We start from the raw sequence: 23,420 nt of genomic DNA on the forward strand, positions 1-23,420 counted from the left end.
GATGGTTCATACCACTATGTCTGTCTTACAGCTGAATTAAAAGCCCATTCAATTCAAATCACATGGGGACATGCCCAAATGTCTACATTTCAGTTCAATGCCTAATAGTGTAAAGCAGTCTGTATGTCAGGTGGATGGGGGTTAGTAGACAATAAGTAGGGGCATAGATGAAGTGTAGTTATATCAATTGTCTGGTGCTGTGTAGACCAGATAGGTGGGTAATTGTCAGAAATGTTCCCATAGGTTGGTCAGGCTGGCCCCATGTAGATCTAGCCCTGGAGTCTGGTCATTTAATATTATGCCAGGGACACTTGGGAGTAACAAGATTTAACAAACCAAATGGCCTTTTTTAGGAAATGCTTGTGTTGCTGGGTTGATGGGGAGAAGCAGTAGTGATCTCAAAGCTCAGGATCTATAGGGGAATACATAATTTCTTTATGGCACTAAGTATTTTATTGTTTTCTTGTTCTCTAAATCATTTGGGTGATTTTTTTCTATATTTGATTAGTTGGTAAACTTTGTTATTAGTAGAGAAGCCCATGAGAACAATCTGTCTCTGGGCTCTGATAATTGATTTGAAATATTCCAAAAGAAATTCACTTTACAACTACAAAGGAATTTCAAGTAAGAAGTTGTATTACATGCATCCTAAGCAAAACAGACCATTGGAAACTCTCCATTCCAGATGAAAAAGTTTTCAAAAATATATTGACATGGTTGAAAAAGAAGAATCAGGGCAAGGAATTAATGTTTGATTTTCATCACTCACAAGATATATTGTTCATTCTATCTTGTCACCAATAATGATAATATATTTTAAAGCCATCAATCAAACAGTGAATAGTGTAACATCTTACTTTGAGCTAAATATGTTTTACACATCTACATTATTTATGAGCTTGCTACTTGCTGGAAAATTCATCTGATTGGGGAAAATCCAGAGAGTTGCACTTTCTTGTTATTTGCATTCTGTTGCAACCAGCAGTTGGCTTTAGGGTTCCAAATGCTACAGCTGAAGAACATAAATATGCTTTAGGGAATATGAAAAGGGATGAAAAGTTTTCTGGGAATAATAGATTAGGCAAATTATATTCAAATCACAGGTTCTATTCCCTTTGCTGAAATCCTAGGCAGCAGAGCATCTGTGGTATCTGCCAGTTCTGGTAAAATCTCTTTAGGAGAAAACTGACATTCCAGTCCTGGATCCCCTACCAGCCGGGTTCAATGTGACTTTGACCAAGCCACTAACCTAGGTGAGTCATGGTTTTTATATTTTTAAATAGGGATTCTGAGTTGAATAATTTTTTAAGTTTTTTTTTCCCCAGATCTAAACAACTGGTTCCAAAGTGTTTCAGTTTCACACCTGAGGAAAAATGGTGGAGCAAATGCTGTGAGGCTGTAATAGGCTGCTCAGCTCCTTGTGACGGTTACTTCATCTGTGAAAGTAGGATAATGGAGCTTGACTTTATCCACCTCCCAGGAAGGGTGAGAGCAAGTGAAGCAACAGTCATGCATGTGTTCTTAAAGATGAAAAGTAGTGGCTAAGGGCCTAACTGTACAGGGCAGCAGGGTCCTCTCTTGCTGCTTTAGCCTGGATGAATTTCATAGTTGGAGATATTTTGTACAAGCTCATTTGTTATTAATCAAAGATTATATGTATATATGTGTATACATATATGTGTATGTACGTGTGTGTGCATGTGTATATTACACATGCACACACACGTACATACATGTATTTGTACTGTCAATCAGAGCTTCTGAGTTGATATAGTTCAGCCCAAAGCAAAGAAATGGGTTGTTTTATTTAACAGGCATAGTATTCCTTTAACAGACATGCAAATTTCTGCTAAGAGTAAAAAAAAAAAAATTTCAAAAGAAAAGCTCGAAGATACCCTTTATCACTTTTGAAGACTCAGTAAAACTTTGCAGTGACCAGCCTCAGATGTGATGAGACCAAAGCAGTCACCCAAGCTCTTTCCCTGTGTCAGTGAAGGGTGGGTCTCTGTACCTAGGACAGAAGTCTCCGTGGAGCTGTAGATCAAAGGCATAATGGAAGTCTGTTAAATTTTACATTTTACTGGGAGAGACATTCTTTCACTCCCTCTTCCCCACCTCTTTTTAAATTTTCTTCTACAAAGAGCTCCAGATTGGAACTGAGAGGTAACAGTACCTTGAATCTTCATATGTTATTCAATAAGCCTCATCACTCATCCACAAATCAGCAGGGAGACCAAGTCACCATGCAGTGGGTAGGAAGTATTAGGTGCTTATCTGTATGTGAACCTGTATTAACTGCATCTCAGGCAAGCTCCATGTGTGAATTCAAAGTGCCGCCTAGAGTTTACCATTAGAGCCAGAATGTATACAAGTGTCTCAGTGATTTGGCTTAGTTAGCAGCGTCCTCATTTAGGGTCTCCTACTCAAAGTGTGGCATGAGACTAGCAGCATCGGCACCTGGGAGCTCATCAGAAAGGCAGAATGGCAGGCCACACTCTCCTGGCTGATCCTTAGGTGATTGGTCTGGACACTAGAGACATGATGTGGTGATTTAGAACACTTGGTCTAGATCTGGCTGCATAGTGGAACAGCGGAAGAACTTAAAAAGATACTAATGCCTGTGTCCCACCTACAGAGATTCTGGTATACTTGGTCTGGGGTGTAGCCTGGGCATCATGACTTTCCAAGCTCCCTATGTGATTCTAATATGCACCCAAATTTGAGAACCGTTGAATTAGACTATATAGTAATTCATAGTGGAAGAATCCATCACACTAAATTACCCAACTTTCATCGTCCACATCTCATGTGTTGCCACCCACTTGCTTTGGTGGCCCATGTTAACTTTTCCTTAGTAACCACCCCTTTACATGACTACAACTCATGTCTGATCCCATTGGTCCTTCAAGAAATATGCACCTCCAGTGCTTTCTTCCCCCAGACCATAGTTCTCCTTTCCTCCCCTGAGCCCCATATCCCTTTAGCTTTCTTACCAAACTTGTTATTTTTCACTTAGTCGTCCAGTTATTTACACACTTAGCTTGTCCCTTCTCTAGGAGCTATTAGCTATTAGAGGGCAGAAGCCGTATCAGATTCATCTTTGTAACCTTTAGTATCTAGCAAGGCTGGGTAATATGTGCATAGAATGGAGATGGGAACAGAGAGGGAAGAAGGCAGAACAGTCCAGATGTGCTGTCTTTCTTCAAATTAGTCAGGTAAGATAGGCACACAAAGAATGCATGAGTGGAATTTAGGATTTGGATGAAATAAAGAAGAGAGATTTGGTAACCACATCAAAGGGCGGACAGTGGGATACAAGTTGAAAGAGGAATGGCAGCAAGAGAGCAGTGATTATATCCAGTAAGTATTAGGCATGGTTTTCTGAAGGCAGGTGCCCAGGTTGTAGAGAGAGCTGAGATGACTCAGAGCACTCTAAGGGCCAGGCATCCCTGGCTGCTGGTGTAGGCTGACAAACTCTGCAAGGGAGGTTGTCATTTAGGGTACCTGATGCCTTTAGTGAGTGTGACTGACTCCCACACTGCCTTCATTGTTCCTCTCAGTCTTCTCAAAAGCAATCCTCTTTCACCCCTGGATGAGCCAGCGTACTCCCAGAAAGTGGATCTGAGTAGACACGCAATTAGGATGCCTGGTCAAGTTCTCACCTGTGTGTAGTTCACCTTTCAGTAGATCTCAACTTCTTACTGCATTTCAACATTGTGACTTCTGCCCATTCTATATTCATGCTTGGGATTTATATCACATCTCCTCCAAGAACTGTGAAGCACTTAACAGGAGGGAAGCTTGTTTCCCTGCAGGCAACTATGTAGGTTGCTATAGGGCCTCTGGGGAGATCCAAGAAAGTGACAAGTTGACAGGAAAGTAGGCAGTAGAGTATGTGGAAAAATGGACTCAACTTAACTTTGTTCCAAGGATCCCAAGGTTGCAAAGCCTCAGACCCCAGCCATGGTTTAAAAACAGTGTATTTCATCACAACCTCCTCTCTGCACCCTTTCCATTCTTGGAAAGACATGGTGACCATGTTTTCTTCTAGGCCCATAGGAAGCCTGATATAGAACTGACTTAAAGGGAAAATCATGGAAGGTATGGTGCTTTCCAAACCCTCTTACAGCCAAATTTATGCCGAAAAGCAAGGTCTTCAAGGCTAACCCTTAAAAAGCTGGTCCCATTATGTATCATGCCAAAAACATTCTTTCAGAAACAAAGAATATAGTAATTGACTTAAAATTTGGGAAGCCAAGGCAAAGATATCTTAAATTTTCTACTCAGTGTCCAATACTAAAAAGTAGAAAGGAACGTGTATTTAAATCTCATTTCTATCCGTAGCTGGATTTCCTTGTCTATAATATAAGATTCCTGATGGCTGCCCAACTGGTGTGTGTGTGTGTGTGTGTGTGTGTGAAGATTTAAAAAATATAGAAAATGCACTCACATGGGAGCTCTACAGAGTAGGAACTCAAATGTTCATATGTTCATTGCCTTCCTCCTTCCCCCATTTTTATTCCTAATACTTTTATTCCTTAAAATCTCAGGGCGAGAGAGCCACCTACCCAATGACAGTTCAGCGCCTTGAAAAGAATTAAAGTTCCATGGGGTTGGCAGCCAAGAAGAGAGTAGGAGAGTAGAAGCCATGGGGGTACAGTTGTCTTGCTGATGGCTGTCGCAAACAAAATTTTTGAGCGGTCAAATGTTCTGGCATAGAATTTCCCAACCCTGACACACGCATTTACGCCCCTGACAATGAACCCTCCCCTCATCTCTCCTCTTCCTCCTACCCCCACCCCCTTCCCTAACCAGCCTCCTCTTTCCACTTAGGGACAGAAAAGTTGGATACAACCTTTCCCTTCCTCTAATCCTCTCTCCCTCTACCCCTTTCAGAGGAAAGAGGTTTAAGGGCAGGCAGTCTGCACTCTTCCTAGTTGCTGGTACAAGATACCTGATAGAGGAACTGGGCAGGAGCTCAAGTGTCACCATAGCAAAGCTGAGTGGGGCTTCACCCGATCCCCCATTTTCCTTTAACATGCCCACAAGCCACCCAGTTGACTCCCTCATCCTCCTCTTCTCCTCAGCTTTCACTAAAACAGAAGGAACAAAGTCTTGAGACTGGTGGGAAAACTAGAACGGACCAAGGGGTCATCTAGTGTATGAAATCTTAGCACCTGACTCAGCTACAGCAGGGCCCACGGGCTTTGTAGGCTTCTTGGGGCCGAGCAACCCACTCTGGGTGCTGAGATAAAGGCCATAACTAGAGTCAGAGTTCAGTCAGGACAAGCCTTTCCCCTCCATCTCTGCAGTGGGTGGCAGATGGCAGATGGTTTCCTGGATTGCTAAAGGAGAGGTTTCATTTCTTTGTCCATTGTGTTTTTATTGATCCAAGAAGAAACCACCTTCAGTAGGAACAGTTTTGCATTCTAGGGGAAGAAAATCAGTAGTTTGGGCATCTCACGTATAGATGGGATATTGCTGGCAGTCTCCTTACTTGAATGTATATTTCAGATTCAGCAAATATGCCACCTTCCTCTCAAAGCCTTTCCTGAGTCCCCAAGAGAGCTGCTTCTCCTCTGTGAACTCAGTGCATTTGATCTGCAACTCACCTAGGACACATAACACTTTCTATCATGTATTCTGCTTTTGTAGGTGACTTGTCTCTCCCTCCTGAGGATGGAAACCATGCCTGACTTATCTTTGCATTTCTCATAGGCCTTAGTAAAGACTTTTATGATATTAAATACTATATATATAAATATATATATAGAGAGAGAATTTACTATCATATATATGTATGAGTTTATATATATATTAACATATGTGTGTGTGTGTATATATATATATATATATATATATATATATATATATATATACACACACACAAACTGAGAAACAGTGACAAAAGAGGAGAATCATTTCTTAGATACTTGTAGGAGCAAATGATCCTACAGACCCTTTAAGGCCCATATAGTTTCACCTAAAATCAGACTCACCATCTCATGGCACTACTCTTGACAAAGCAGAATTCTTATTTTGTAACTCCTGTTTGTGAGCACCCATGAGATGTGAGCTTCTTCACAGCTTCTTCCCCGCATCTTTAAGATCAGCTCAAGTCTCACCCTAAACCCCCTTCTGGAGACAGACCTGATTTCCCTCATAGCCAAACCTCCCAAAAGGATGGGTGTTTGCCTGTCTCAATTTCCTCATTTTTTCCATGGGCTCTTCAAGCCATTCTAATCTCACTTGAGCTCCCACATTCCTAATGACACTAAATGAAAGGGCTCGCTTGGCCACATTCAATCCTATGTACCATACCCTCCTTCTTGAAACACTCTTCTCTTGACTCTTGTGGCACTCTACCAGATTTCCACTCATGTCTCTGTTGACCAATTCTTTGTATCCTCTTTTCCGCATCATCTCTACCTCATCTTCAAATGCTGGAGTTCCCAGGCCTCAGTCGTGGGCCCTCTTCCACTTTATGTTCTCTTCACACTTTCATTCACACCCAACTCTGAATACCCAATAGGCTCACCAGTTCCTCAATCTCAACATTTCTCAAGTTGAACCTGTAATCTTTCCTATTAAATAAAGTCCCCCTTTATTGTTCCCAGCTAATAGAAGTGTGCACATGTGCAATCTGTACTTCTCTCCATAGGACTTAACCACAATACTGTTAAAATAATAAATTATAAATTAGCTATTAAACATCTGGCTCCCCCAATAAAATATAAGCTCCCTGAGAGGAGGAATTATGTCTGTTGGTACTTATTTGTTGAATGAATGAGTTAATGAGCAAATTAATGAATGCATGAGTGAATGAATTTGGCTAGAAGACCTTCCCAATTCCATCCATCCCAACATTAATAAATTATGAGTTCTCTCATGGAAACAGAGAGCAGATTGGTGGCTGCCAGGGGCAGGGGGCAAGGGGGAGGTGGGAGAAGTGAGTGAAGATGGTCAAAGGGTACAAACTTCCAGTTATAAGATGACTGGGGATGTAATGTATATCATGGTGACTATCGTTAATAATGCTTTCTTGTATATTTGAAAGTTGCTAAGAGAGTAGGTCTTAAAAGTTCTCGCCACATACAAAAATACAACTGTGGGGTGATGGATATGCTAACTAACCTTATTGTGGTAATCATTTTGCAATATATACATATATCAAATCATCATATTGTATACCTTAAACTGACACAATATTATATTTGAATTATATCTCAGTAAAGCTGTAAAGAAAAAGAATTTATGACTTCTCTAGTGGGGTATTGCCCTTGAATGCATGCCCCAGAAAAAAAAAGAAACTGTGAGATTGAAACTATCCATAAAATGTGAACAAATAAATAAAGATGCTTATCCAGAGGAAATGTTTGAGTATAGAAATCAGCAATTTAGGTGCAGATTATAATCTTTGTTTTGCTTCCAGAGCCTGTTGGTGCTGGGCTTTCCCACTGCAGAGTGAGGTCCACGTAATGGTCTGTTTCACAAGCTCTCACAGGCAGGAATGTGGCTCTTCTGACAGTTAACAGGCCTGGTCCACACAGCTGTTTCCAAACTGACAGCAATTCCCCTTGCATATCTCTAGCAATTCAAAAAACTGCTTTTTCCAGTAGATCTATTCATAGCTTGATCAAGACTATTTTTAAAAAAGATGTATTCTTTTTAAAAAATACTGAGAGAGACTAAGATGGCATACTTAAAGATCATCCAAGCAATTGAGCCTTCTGGAACTTTCTGTTTTGAAACATTTTTGCAACATGCCTTTAGGTGTGGAGCTTTAATAGTGTGAAACAAGCTCATGAAATTTAAAATCAGTACGTGTGTCACAAACACTCAATAAAGTGAGTATGTGGAGCATTGTGTAGGACATTTCTTCAAATTCTCTTTTACCCAGTGCCTTCTATAAGTGACATGACTGCCATCCTGTGAAACTCTACTCTTTGAAGGCGGGTCATGGATTTGCACCTTTGTATCCTCTGTAGCATAAGCACTCTGCTTTTTAAAGAATGGCACTAAGTGGGTATTTGTTGAAATCAGTGTTATCAGCAATTTTGCTTTTTATATGGCAGTTCTGCTTCTGTCCATCCCTGTGACCTGGGCTGTCCCTAAGCACAGGCTGACCCCAGAAGGACATCTCACTTGGGTCCACCATCTTCATAGCATTGCATGCACTGGAATTCACTGGCTTCCCTCTCCCCATCAGACCACATCTTTCCTGTATCCTGAGCCATCTGAAATAGTTTCTGTGAAGTGCTGATAGAACATACCACCCTGTGAGAATGTGGTGGTTGCTAATGGGTTCATTTTTTTATCCTCCCAGTTAATATAGTTATAATTAGTTAGTTATAATAATGTAGCAACAATAACAATAGCTATTTATTAAAAAAAAAAAAGTGCCTGGCACATAATAGATACACACTAATTATTGACATTATAATTATCAGTGACAATGATCATTGTTATTGGTAATAATAACAAAATGATCATACTGAGCTCATACTGCACTGGGCTTTTTCTGTTTTTCTTGCTTTTTAAGGTATTATCTCAAGGAAGATATTGGAATTATAGTTATTTTGTGTCCAGGGGTTGATTTGGAGTAAACAAATCCTTTACTTTCTTTTTTTAAAAGAACAAACTGTGTATAGGGGTATGTGTGTATGTGTGTGCCTGTGTGTGTGTGTGTACAGGCACATGTGTTTCTCTTGATTTCAAAACAATTCCAAATCTTTATAGAATGGTGGTTGCGTATGCAGGTTTTGGTATACAACTGCCTGGTTTCAAATCCAGCTCTGTCACAAGCTAACTTCTGTGACCTTAGGCAACTTACTTAACCTCTCTGAATCCTAATTTTCACCTTTGTAAAAAGGAATAATTATAGTACCTAACTCAAGTATTATGAAGATTAAATGACATAATGAATGTCATGTCACATAATAGCACTCACTAATGTACATTGTTATTTTTTTATTATGACTGTTATTTAGAAAGAACTGAAAAATGCAGAATAGGAAAAAAGAAAATAGTCACATGTCATTTTATAACCACTATTAACATCCCAGGCTATATGCTTCTGATCTTTTTCTGTTTATATGTGTGCTTAAATATATTCAATTTTTATAAAATTAGAAACTATTATATATTACCACTTTATAATTTGCTTTATCAATTTACTTTTCTATGCCTAATATACACTCTTGTATATAGTATTAATAGTTGCATATTAGTTCATTATATGTGTGTTCAGTAATTTATTCACTGGACATTTAGATTGCTTTGAATTTTTCACTCATGAATAGTAATAATCTGAAATAATCTAAATACTCACCTTCTGGTGTGTATTAAGATTAATTTCTTGGCAAAAATTCATAGAAAATCATTTAATAAGCTACAGAATATAAAAAATTTAATACTTTTAAAATAAATTGTCAAATTGGCTTTTATAAAGACTTTAATTTTATTTTCATCAAATATATATGAGGCTTCTAGTTTCCAAGTAATCTTCCCAAGCCTGGGTAATATATATGCATGCATATATATTTTTTTATCTTACCCAATCTAATGGCTTCTGTAGGGCAATATGGGGCAAGTCATTTTAATTCTAAGCCTCAGATTCCTAACTTGTAAAATTAACTAATGAGTAGAGAATTCAGAAATATAGTCATAGGTCATAAAGTTGATACTGATTCCAGAGCCTGTCCATGCTCCATATTGGAAGTGTAGCTCAAATGAGAAAGAACTGTGGTGAAGTCAGGTTAACACCAGGTGAGGCTGAAGGGATGACTATCGGAGAGCATTTCCCTGGTAATGTTGTGACTGTCCAGAAAGTCTCAGTGTTCATCAGACATGCAGATTCTAATTCAGAGGGTGATGTGGATAACATATATAATTAAAATCTATGATTATATTTATTGCCATCTGCCTTGCTATAAAAGACATGCTCCATAAGGACAGGGATCTTTGTCTTGTTCACTGATGTATTTTAAACACCTAGCACAGAGCCTGACAATAGTAGGGGTTCAGTAATAAACATCTATTGAATAAACAAGCTGAATGACTCTACTCTTAACCTATCCAGAGGCTGCACACCCTGGTAACCAGCAGAATGCCCTCCCCAAGATAAGTGTAGGTGAGCTGCCATGATTGAGGCCTCTTCCCAGAAACCATTGCTGTGTCGCATGACACAGGCTTTCTCAGATATGTTAACACTTGCAGCCTAGTTAAGATTCAGCCTCCCCTGCTAGAATCCACACGCTTCACAGCAATATTGGGTCTCTGCTCGAACCCATGTTGGTTGTCTTAATAGTTCAACTCATGGGTAGTAGTATTTCCAAGTTCTTAGCGATACTCCATTGCTGCACCTTTGTCCTACATAGAACAACCACCTTATGGACTAGTTAAGAGTATGTTGTATGAGATAACATATAATGTACAATATAGAACTGTTCATGTAGGCAATATGATGTAGGACTTAAAAGCCCGGGATCTGGAGTCAAATTCCTCAGTTCAAGTCTGGGTTCCACAGTTTAATAGCTGTGTCACCTTGAGCAAGTTACTTGATCACACAGTGTTCAGTTTTCTCATCTGTAAAATGCAAATAGTACCTACCTTGTAGGATCAACGTGAGGATGAAAGGAGTTAAAACATGTGAAGAAATAGATATAGAAAGTGAATATTACCTATTTTGATAATTACTATTAGCAGTAATAATCTCATTGAGAATTTACTATGTGTCAAAACCCAAATTTATATTACCTCAGGTAATCCTTAGAACAACTCTGTAGACTAACCATAATTGTTATCCCTACTTCAGAAGGTTTTAGTAATGCCCTAAAGTCACATAACTAGTAAGTGGTAGAAACTGGATTTAAATGCAGGTGTGTCTGAAATATTCTCTCATAGAGAAAGTTTTCATAAGAGAATTCGAAATATCTACATTCTCACTGTCATTAAAATTTCGAATATCTGATTTCTCGTCTTTTTAGTCATGCTCACAACCCTAGAACATTTTTCAAGAAACTAATTTAAATACGTGTGAATATCTAAGCAACAGTCTATTGGTCTGAGAGTCAGTGGTTTCTAAGGACTCTTACAGTCACTTTTAGCGATTCTACCGTGGTCCAGTTCACCAATTTTTGTGTTTCCTCCACTAGGATTTAGAAAAATCAGTCAATTAAATAATTAAATACAATTTAGAAGCTATAGGGTGGCAAATGATGACCAAAACAGATAATTTGCATTCCATGGGTTTGGTAAACATAATCTCATGAACAGAATAGCTTTCTTTGCAAGATCAAAATGTAACCGTTTCAGGATTCATTTTCAACTGTGTGTTGAAGTTACAGGTGCTCTAAACCTAACAGTGATTCTCTACCTGGTGTGGAAATGTCCTGACACCACCAGTAGTAGAGACTCATCTATTGTAAAGTAACTGGTTGACTGAGTGCCCGGTGAGTGGCCAGTATCCTTCTCATCACAGTGACAGACTTGACATTTGAACCCCTTTCAGACACCCTAGCAGACAAAACAGTAAAACTGAAAAGCAATCCATTTACAGATGTCAACCCAGCCACTATATTTGTGGGTATGACTTGCTATGCCGTATTTCACAGATAATTTTTTATATCCTTGAGATTTGTTTTCACTGAAGTACACTATAAAATGTTCTTTTACCTTTTGCCAGGTGAATAAATTGTGATATTTGGTACAGTGTACTGAGAACTAGCATGGCTACAAATCGGCAGACTAGTGGTAATTTGTGCATCATGCTTATTCAGGAAGCCCATTAGAATGTCAGCTATGATGGCATGGGTTTACACAGGATTCAAGTTGATGTTTGAAGATCATATTTTTCTCTTCAACAGGTTAATTATGTATGGCTTTGTGAAGGCTATGGTATATGCTGACCAGCTGAAAAATGGAGACTTTCACTTCACTGACTGTTTGTTTTTTGGTTCACTGATGTCTGCTACAGATCCAGGTAATTGCCCAAATAATATGTTTCCTTCTTTCTAAGAGTCAAACATTTAAATTGAATTTTTCTCTAATGACCATCACCCGAGTCTACATAATAATATTCCTTATTCCTTTTCACTTGCAGTTGACATATCTGTTAGTGATTACAAAAAAAAAAAGAAAAGAAACAGGTGAATATTCTAACACCTCTCAACAAATAGTTCTGAAAGCAATTTCAGTAATGGGAAAGACTCTTTAAAATTCATTACTGTTTATTTCTGTAGAATATGTAGCCATTTTGAGCTGTGGTCCTTAATTTCTCTCTATTTAACTTTCTTCTTTCAAAAATGCTCTATTGAATTAAATGGTAAAAAATAATTTTTTAAATTGTTTACTATGTAATGTTTTAAACATATTAAACGTAGGGAGAATAATAAAAAGAATCATCATATACCCTTAAAATTATCTAATTATGATGATTATCAAATATGGCCAATGTTTTTATGTATACCCTTCTACACTCCTTCTCGCTATGACTGAATTATGTTAAAGCAAATCCTAGACAGCATATCATTTTATTTGTAAATGTTTTGAAAAATGACCATTGTCATTATGAAACCTAAAAATATTAATAATCTTTTTTAATGTTATCAGAGAGCTAGCCTCTGTTCATATAGCCCCAATTGTCTTTTTGTCATTATCATTATTAGTTTGTGTAGTAATTTGTATAAATTAGGACCCAAATAAGGGCTACACATTACAATTGATGGATATGACTATTGAGTTTCTTTTAATCTATATGTTCCCCTTCCATCTTCTATTTTTCTTTTCACTTATTTGTTGGAAAAAAAGGCAAATTGTCTCATGGTTGAATTAAATACAGTTGCCTAAAATGTTCCTCTAGCTTCTGTATTTCTTGTAAACTGATGGTTAAATCTAGAGGTTTAATCAGATCAGCATTCATCTTTTTTGGCAAGATTACTTGCTTGCTATGAATCTCTATAGCATCACATCAGGAAGCACATATTGTTTAGTGACTCACCTGTCAGCCTGATCCATCACACTACTGAATTGCTACTCCACCAAAGACCACCAGAACACACCTGTAGTTGAACAAGATGTGTTTATTACATGTTGTAATGAAGAGAATGCTCACCAGAGGAGCCATGAGACATCTCAGACAGTGTTAGAAAGGACTTGTTATAGGACTTGGGCTTATGCTTGGTGATTTTAGGGAAGGCTTAAGGAATTGGAGCTTTGCTCTGGATTAGATGCTGTCAGAAAGCATGAGTGATTGGGCATTTTAGTAAGTCTTATTCAGCAGGAGGAAAGACTGAATAGAGCCTAAGGCTACAATTTGTAAAGAAGCAGCGCCACTTATAATAACCAAGATAAGTATGTTGTGGTTTGGACAGTGTTCATTTTTTGTGTTTAGATGTGATTACATGGTAGGCTTGTTTTTTGTCTTGATCCATCATGGTCACAGAGTAAATTTGTCTGATGTTTTCTGTGAAATTGTTTACACTCAACAAGAGAACAACAAAGCCCAGCTGATAGTACCAGGCCAGTTCCCGTATACTAGGGGCTGCTCTTCTCTTTCTTAGAATGGCCCTCTGACCAGCAGTATTGGCACCATGTGGTAGCTTGTTTTAAATGCAGAATCTCAGGCTCAACTCCAGAACTACTGAATCAGATTCTAGAATTTAATATCCTCAAGTGGTTTATATGCACAGTAAAGTTTGAGAAGCTTTTAATGTTAGACGTCCCCATTTTAGCTAATGGCTTTAGTACCTGTTGATGGTTATGCTTAGTCTAGTATTTGTTAGGGGTTACAAACTAGTGGTATGCTAATTCCATCCTACATTTTGCATGTATTAGCTGGTACTCTCCTGAAAGAAGCAGTTTTCCAGATCAACTATTTGAGTACCCTGTGATAATTATTTGAACAAAAAATCAGGATAAATTATTTATTCTTTTTGTTTATTTACTAATGTTCTAATTTTCAAAATAATGAGTTGTTTCGCTATCATCTCCCACATATGATCAAGGAGGTGGTTTGGGGCTTTTTTTAAGTATCATATCAACACATGGATTTAAACATAGTTGATATGTTTCAATCTACTATTGTATTTATACTTTTTGATCAAAATATTCCATCTTTTTTTTTTTTTTTTAAATATTCCATCTTTGACAACTGGGAGCCTCTTCAAGTTTCTCCTATATCCTTTTGCCACAAACCCAATAGTCTTTCATAGATTTCTTCTTTTGGAGCAGGACTAAATGTTCCAACCTTATTTTGTATGTTTCCTGTACCCTGACTTAGAACCAGACATTTCTCTAAGAAGACTTGGTTCTTTCTAAGAGGGAAATTTATTTAAAGACCAAAATGTGGGCACTGGGTGTTTTCATTACTATTGTATTGGTCATTGTTTCTACATATTTTTATTTGTTTTGAAGGAGAAATAATATCACAAATTCATATTAATATTGTTACTTCCAATTTAGGATTATAGAAATTTAACTTAACTGCTTTGAATTTATTTTGCATTTAAATTTTTCTTCTGCCTACTTTTCTTCTTTCTATTACATTAATATAATTTCTTACTTCCTTTAAATATATATATTTTCAAATTTACAATACACATATTATTACTAAAAATATGATTATTGAAAACTGCTTAGATTTCATTGTGGTTCTTTTTAACCTTTGTGTATACGCCACTAGGATAAACAGTTAAAAATTACTCTGTTTTAAGAGCTCTTGAAATAATCCTCTGTGTGGGTAAGCCACAAGTCAACTATACAATAATGTTCGTTTCATTTTGCTTTTAATTTTTGTTTTAAAATTAGATTAAATAGCTACAGAATTGCCAAATGAAAACCATAGGACAAAAGAAGAGAAATCTAGCTTCTAGACCTGTCCTCTCTATCCTAATTTTTCAACCATTTTGGTTGGTTTTTAGTTTACGCTTCTATTTTTATTTTTTTAACATCTTTATTGGAGTATAACTGCTTTACAATGTTGTGTTAGTTTCTGCTGTATAACAAAGTTAATCAGCTATACGTATACATATATCCCCATATCCCTTCCCTCTTGCGTCTGACTCCCACCCTCCCTATCCCACCCCTCTAGGTGGTCACAGAGCACCAAGCTGACCTCCCTGTGCTATGCGGCTGCTTCCCACTAGCTATCTATTTTACATTTGGTAGTGTATATATGTCAATGCCACTCTCTCACCTCATCCCAGCTTACCCTTCCCCTCCCCGTGTCCTCAAGTCCATTCTCTACGTCTGCATCTTTATTCCTGTCCTGCCCCTAGGTTCATCAGAACCATTTTTTCTTTTTAGAGTCCATATATATGTGTCAGCACATGGTATTTGTTTTTCTCTTTCTGATTTACTTCACTCTGTATGACAGACTCTAGGTCCATCCACCTCACTACAAATAACTCAATTTCGCTTCTTTGTATGGCTAATATTCTATTGTATATATGTTCCACGTCTTCTTTATCCATTCACCTGTCGATAGACACTTAGGTTGCTTCCACGTCCTGGCTATTGTAAATAGTGCTGCAATGAACATTGTGGTACATGTCTCTTTTTGAATTATGGTTTTCTCAGGGTATATGCCTAGCAGTGGGATTGCTGGGTCATATGGTAGTTCTATTTTTAGTTTTTTAAGGTACCTCCATACTGTTCTCCATAGTGGCTGTATCAATTTACATTCCCACCAACAGTGCAAAAGGGTTCCCTTTTCTCCACACCTTCTCCAGTATTTATAGTTTGTAGATTTTTTTTGATAATGGCCATTCTGACTGGTGTGAGGTGATACCTCGTTGTAGTTTTGATTTTCATTTCTCTAATGATTAGTGATGTTGAGCATCCTTTCATGTGTTTGTTGGCAATCTGTATATCTTCTTTGGAGAAAAGTCTATTTAGGTCTTCTGCCCATTTTTGGATTGGGTTCTTTACTTTTTTGATACTGAGCTGCATGAGCTGCTTATATATTTTGGAGATTAATCCTTTGTCAGTTGCTTCGTTTGCAAATATTTTCTCCCATTCTGAGGGTTGTCTTTTTGTTTGTTTTTGGTTTCCTTTGCTGTGCAAAAGCTTTGAAGTTTCAGTAGGTCCCATTTGTTTATTTTTGTTTTTATTTCCATTTCTCTAGGAGGTGGGTCAAAAAGGATCTTGCTGTGATTTATGTCATAGAGTGTTCTGCCTATGTTTTCCTGTAAGAGTTTTATAGTGTCTGGCCTTACATTTGGTACGCTTCTATTTTTAAATCTAAGCAAACAAACATGAACACGCTCGACTATATACTACTGCACACAGGGTTCATCACCTTGCTCTTCTTTAATTAACAGTATTTTGAAGAGTAATCCATAGCAACATATAAAGAGTTTTCTCATTTTCTTTTATAGCTGCAGAGTACTCCGTAGTTTATTCAACCAGTTGCCTGTTAATGGACATTTGGGTTCTTTTTTGTCTTTTGCAATTATTAATGGTGTTACAGTTAATAACTTTAAAATTAATAGCTTTCCACATTTTGCTCCTGTTTCTTTGGGATAGATTTGTAGAAACAGGTTAAGAGGTATTTGTAATTTCCTAGATGCCAAATTCCTCCCCATAAAGTCTGTACCATTTTGCATTCACACCAGCAACGTATGACAGTATCTGTTCTGTACAGCCTTGCCAATGCAGAATTCTGTTACAATTTTGGGTTTTTGCCCATACAATAAGTGAGGATTTGTATCTCTCTGTGGCTTGACTTAATATTTCTCTTAATATGAGTAAGGTTGAACATTTGTTCATATGTTTAGGGAACATATGCATTTTTTTTTCTGAAACTCAAATGTTTATAAGATGCCCCTTTTCCAGTAGCGTTGTTGGTCTTTTATTTTTCATGCTTTAGAAGCCCTTAATATACTAGGGATATTAACCCTTTGTCTGTAATATAAGTTACAAATATTTTTTGCACATTTTTGTCTGTTTTATTTTGCTTATGGGATGGAGGAGGAAAAAGCCTTTTTTAATGTATGATGTTGACCTGCTTCCTGGAAGAGATGAAATGAAAGTATGTCTCAGATTTAGAACCCGTGGTGTCGATTAGAAGATCAGAGTCCCAGAGTGGTGTACAGGGATAGACCATTCCATCTCCAGGCCTAGAGAAGACCTGGCCACTAGGTCTGTTCATTGCTGTTCATTGCTGGAATATTTCATGCTACCATCCCCCAACCCCAGGGAAAAGCAGAAGTCCCTTGGCATCCACGGAAATGGGGCCTCAAGTAAATTATTTTCAATCCATCAGTGATTTCTAGTTAGTTCAAGTTATTCTCTTCTGCCATATATGGATACTTTGCTTTTCATGGTCAGGTCCCATTTTAGGTCACCTGTGCACAAATCTGCATTTTGAAAAGCATTGCATCCATTGTTTCTTGGTCCCAATGCTAATGGCCAAGTTGTTGTATTTTATGGAGTGATTCAGCCGGCTCCAAGTGTGTTGTGTTCAAGCTTTGCTCCTTCTGTGACTAGTGATATTCCTGAGGTTATGTTTACATGACACAGGAAAACTGATTGAAATAGAAAAAAAAAATCTAGCTCAGTAAGATGGTTATTTATCTACATTGTATCAAACAACTGAGCTGACTGAATTTTTTAAAATACAGAATTGACTCACAGCCATAAGGAGAATCCTGGGAATCAAGTCCACTTTCCAAGTCTGGCACAGACCAGCTGAACAACTTTGGGCACCCCTTAGCCTCTCTAGATTTTATGGGTTATTGAAAGTGGAAGACATTCGATCTCATCTTTTCCAACTCCTTCATTTTACAGATGAAGAAACTGACTTTTCATCTGTAAAATGAAATGTTTCGACTAGAGCCCTTTCCAGCTCCAACATTTGGCGCTTATTTCTGTGAGACTGCTTTTTTGGTTTTTTTAAAAATTTTATTTTAAACAAGTTTTTGTTTTAAAGTAGTTAAAAGTGAACCCAAAGCCCTCCACGCAGATATTTGGGGGTTCTAACACCAACTCAGCAAATGTTAGAGAAGATCTCACACAGCAGAGACCCACACATGAACAGGAATACTTAAGCTCCCTTTTCTTCTGGGAGCTAATTGTTATATTCAAACACACTGAATCTACTCTCTGCTAAATTGGTGCAATTTAAGATCTTCAACAACCTTTAAACACCTAGCTAATCTTACCCCACAATTATTCATTTATTGCCTAAATTATTGTGACTCACTGATTTATGAAAGAGAACCTATGCTCTCCAGGTCTGATTTTTCTTGGTCTTCTTTAAATTAATCCTTTCCCATTTAGCCTTAGCTAAATCTTAGCGAGGTATTATTAACTATTCATATTTTTCTTTTACAGTTACATATTTAGACTTAAATCTAATTCTTCCTGCATATTTCAGACTCTCTTCAGCCAATTTTCAGTTTACCTCCAGTTCGGGTGATTTAGATATTATTTGATTGATTTAATTTCCTCCTTTCCTCACTGATGAAGATCTTGCTGATGATGCAAATGTCATCAGCATCCCTTAACAGAAAGAGTGGATAACTAAAGGCAGAGCCCCCAAAGAGACCATGTATGATAAGCTGCAGGGTATGGGAAGAGAGAAGTACTTGAAGGGCTTGATCGATGAACCAGCCCATCTTCAGGTGTGTTTAGACAAGGAAAAATAGGAGGATGGGGGAGGGGAGAGAAACAATCAACAGAATGGTAATAGAGTAAGAGACCCAACAACTGGAAATAGATGCTATAGTTAATATCCCTCTTTTTACAAATGGCCAAAGCCCATTAGGAGTCTCTCCGACCTCATACTATCCTCCTGTCCCTTTCATCACTGACTTGGTTCCCAGTTTGTTATATTTAGATTATCCAAGATAACGATTTTTATTATTAAGTCTGAAATGTCCCTTTATATGGAGTGAGTGACACAGAGAGGTCTTTAAGGTATGTAAAGATACTTGGGAATTCCACTGTACCCATGTGCTATTCCTTGAACACACCAGTCTTTTTTTTATTATTATTATTCAAGTATAGTCAATTCACAATATTAGTTTCAGGTGTACAACATAGTGATTCAATATTTTAATATACTCCATTTAAAGTTATTACAAAATAATAGTTATATTTCCCTGCACTGTACAATATATCCTTGTTTCTTATTTATTTTATACGTATTAGTTTGTAGCTCTTAATACCATACCCCTATCTTGCCCCTCCCCCTTTTCTCCCCACTGGTAAACACTAGCTTGTTCTCTATATCTGAGTCTGTTTCTGTTTTGTTATATACATTCATCTGTTTTATTTTTTAGAGTCCACGTATAAGTGATAACATAGTGTATTTGTCTTTCTCTGTCTGACATTTCACTAAGCATGATACCCTCTAGGTCCATCCACATTGTTGCAAATGGCAGAATTTTAATCTTTTTTTATGGCCAAGCAATATTCCATTGTGTATATATACCACATCTTTATCCATTTGTATGTTGATGGACACTTAGGTTGCTTACATATCTTGGCTATTGTAAATAATGCTGCTATGAACATCAGAGTACATGTATCTTTCAGAATTAGCGTTTTCATTTTCTTTGGATATGTACCCAGCAGCGGGATTGATGGATCATGTGATGGTTCTATTTTTAGTTTTGGGGAAATCCTCCGTACTGTTTTCTATAGTGGCTGCAACAATTTACAATCCCACCGGCAGTGTACTAGGGTTCCCTTTTCACCACATCCTTGCCAACATTTGTTATTTGTAGAATTTTTGATGATAGTCATTTTGACAGGTGTGAGGTGATATCTTATTGTGGTTTTGATTTGCACTTCTCTGGTGATTAGCAACGTTGAGCATTTTTTCATGTGCCTATTGGCCACCTGTACATCTTCTTTGAAAAAATGTCTTCTGCCCTTTTTTTAATTGGTTGATTGTTTTTTGATACTCAGTTGTATGAACTGTTTATACATTTTGGATATTAACCCCTTATTGGCAATATCATTTGCAAATATTTTCTCCCATTCAGTAGGTTGTCTTTTCATTTTGTCAATGTTTACCTTTGCTGTGCAAAAGCTTTTAAGTTTAATTAGGTCCCATTTGTTTATTTTTGCTTTTATTTGTTTTGCCTTAGAAGACAGATACAAAAAAATATTGCTAAGAATTATGTCAAAGAGTGTTCTGCCTATATTCTTTTCTAGAAGTTTCCTGCTTTCCAGTCTTATATATAGGTCTTTAATTCATTTTGGGTTTATTTTTGTATATGGTGTGAGGAAATGTTTAATCTCATTGCTTTACAAGCAGCTGTTCAGTTTTCCCAGCACCACTTACTGAAGAGACTATCTTTTCTCCACTGTATACTCTTGCCTCCTTTGTCGTAGATTGATTGACCATAAGTGTATGGGTTTATTTCTGGACTCTCTATTCTGTTCCATTGATCTATGTGTCTGTTTTTGTGCCAGTACCATGCTGTTTTGATTACTGTTGCTTTGTATAGTCTGAAAGCTGGAGTGTGATACCTCCAGCTTTGCTCTTTTTTCTCAAGATTGCTTTGGCAATTCTGGGTCTTTGTGGTTCCATATAAACTTTAGGATTATTTGTTCTAGTTCTGTGAAAAATGTCATGGGTATTTTAATAGGGATTGCATTAAATCTGCAGATTGCTTTAAGTAGTATGGATATTTTAACAATATTAATTTTTCTAATCCAAGAACATGAGATATCTTTCCATTTACTTGTATTATTTTCAAATCCCTTCATCAGTGTTTTATAGTTTTCAGAGTGTGGGTTTTTCACCTCCTTGGTTTAATTTATTCCTAGGTATTTTATTCTTTTTGATGTGATTTTAAACAGGATTGTTTTCTTGTTTTCTCTTTCTGATAGTTCATTATTAGTGTATAGAAAAGCAACAGATTTCTGTATATTAATCTTGTATCCTGCAACTTTACTGAATTCATGTATTAGTTCTAATAATACGTGAAGACTGTTTGGAGACTTTAGGATTTTCTGTATAGAGTATCATGTCATCTGCAAATAGTGACAGTTTTATTTCTTCCCTTCCAATTTGGATGCCTTTTATTTATTTTTCTTGTCTGGTTGCTGTGGCTAGGACTTCCAATACTGTGTTAAATAGAAGTGGTGAGGGTGGGCATCCTAGTCTTATTCCTGATTTTAAAGGAAAGGCTTTAAGCTTTTCACCATTGAGTATGATGTTAGCTGGAACACACCAGTCTTGCTGCTGCCTCCAGGCATTTGCATTTGTTGTTTCTCCATCCTCACCTTCTTCAGGTCTTTTCTCAAATGTCACCTCAATGAGACCTTCCCTAACCATCCTATCAAAAATCACACCCTTCTTTCCCCCAACACAGTTTGCCCAAAATCACTGTGCTTCCCATCCTTTTTCTTTGACTTACATTCTTGTACAGCACTAATCACTATTGATCTACTATTTATTTTATTTCCTTATTGTTCCTTATTTCTTTGTCCCTCTGAAAGAGGAGCGCTTTTTTTCCTATTTTTTCTGTTTTTCTTTTCCCTATCTTTTCACTCTTACATTTCTAGTATTTAGAACAGTAGGTTGTCAATAAATGCTTGTTAAATTAATGAATTAATAAATTTGTGGAAGAAACTGCTAGAGCACAGTGTGGAGCTTGAAAGGGTATCTCTTCTCAAATGTGACATGTGAAGCAGTTGAATGTCCCAGCTCATCCTTGGAGATAAGGAGTCTCATGGCCCCAGGAGGAACAGTGACTCAAGATGAAGGTGGAACTCCTAGCACTTAGCTGAGCTTCCAGCACAAACTGAGGGCAAATATTAGTTTCTGTCCTCCAAAACAAAAAGATATTTTCAACTAAAACAAAAATGTGTCTTTCTTTTTGTTCAACCATGCAGCCAATATTTCTTTCCCCCTTTTCATCAGTGGTCAGTAGCTTAACACTTTCCAGAGAGCACCAAGCCATAGATTGTAGACTTGCAGAAGCAGTTATAACAGTGTGGGGTTTTTTTCTTCAGGTTGAAAGATGTCCAAAATAGGAGGTTCCTTTAGGAAAAGGAAGAAGTCAGCACAATACATTAAATATTAATCACCCAGAAGATGCCAGAAACTCATCCTGGTATTTACAGGACTGACATTTCTTCCAAGGTCTCAAGGAAGCCATTCATGCAGGAAAATGCACAGTGGACTGTGCATTTTCTCACTTCATCAATTTCCCTGTTTCCTATTTGGATTAAAATGTCTTCATTTTATGTGATGCAGCTACTTTGAGACTCAAATACAGCTGTGCTATTTTGAACTTCAGAAGTATTAGCCCAGTATTTAAAACTAGAAAATAATTCTTGCTTTGTAGACTTGTCCTATTTTCTCTCAAGAAAATGAATCCACGTTGTCCTGACTTAGGCAACCTCAAATAGGGCTTACCTGAGCATTGCTCTGTCCAATGTGGTGGCTGTGAGCCACACGTAGCTATTGAAGTGTAGCTAGTCAACAGTGATGGGCTGTATGTATCCAATACTCCCTAGATTTCAAGACGTAATGTGAAAAAAAGTAAAATATCTCACTGATAATTTTTATACTGACTACATGTTGAAATAATAATATTAATTGAATATTGAGTTAAATAATATATACACTACCAAACGTAAAATAGATAGCTAGTGGGAAGCAGCCACATAGCACAGGGAGATCAGCTCGGTGCTTTGTGACCACCTAGAGGGGTGGGATAGGGAGGGTGGGAGGGAGGGAGATGCAAGAGGGAAGAGGTATGGGGACATAAGTATATGTATAACTGATTCACTTTGTTATAAAGCAGAAACTAACACACCACTGTAAACCAATTATACTCCAATAAAGATGTTTAAAAAAATAAATAAAATAAAATAAAAATTAAATAAGATAACATTTTAAAAAATTGTTAACTTGTTATTTTTATGCTATATTAAGATGAGGCTGCTATTTTACCATCAGCAAGTGAAAGATGCACATTTTTGCTTGTTTTCCTGGTAATAGTAAATGGATTTCCATAAATCTACATACTTGGTTAGTGGAATGTTCCCTTGACCACCTCCATTTGTTCATGAGTTGGGAGTGTAATATATATAATGTGACAATTTTGCTTTGGATAAAACACAAATACACTTTTATATTTATATTTCACAGGTAGAAGATAATATGTGAAGGCAAATCCCAGACATTGCCATTTTTCTCCATGTGTTTTGGTATGCCTCTCTATAATTATGATCATTATTCTTACATAACCATGGAGCCATTATCAAACCTGCAAAATTTCCCATAATCCATTGATATCATCTAATACCCAGTCCACATTCAATTTCCCTGATTTTTGCCTTTTACTTTAATCAGAACCCAAAAAAGCTTCACATTTGACATTTAGGTGTTATATCTCTGCATTCTCTCTTAGTCCAAAGCAGTGTTTCCCTCTTCTACCCCACCACTTTTT

General features: G+C 37.2%; 1 protein-coding gene across 1 annotated transcript in view; it reads left to right on the forward strand.

Moving 5' to 3' along the window:
• SLC9A9 (solute carrier family 9 member A9) overlaps nucleotides 1-23,420 on the forward strand; it is a 536,019-nt gene that overhangs the window by 139,435 nt on the left and 373,164 nt on the right. Inside the window, exon 5 of the mRNA XM_059920157.1 lies at nucleotides 11,868-11,983. Coding sequence (XP_059776140.1) covers nucleotides 11,868-11,983 — 116 coding nt within the window. The remainder of the gene's footprint in view (nucleotides 1-11,867; nucleotides 11,984-23,420) is intronic.

This window comes from Balaenoptera ricei, chromosome 4 (genome assembly GCF_028023285.1).
Source record: "Balaenoptera ricei isolate mBalRic1 chromosome 4, mBalRic1.hap2, whole genome shotgun sequence".
Lineage (NCBI taxonomy): Eukaryota > Metazoa > Chordata > Mammalia > Artiodactyla > Balaenopteridae > Balaenoptera > Balaenoptera ricei.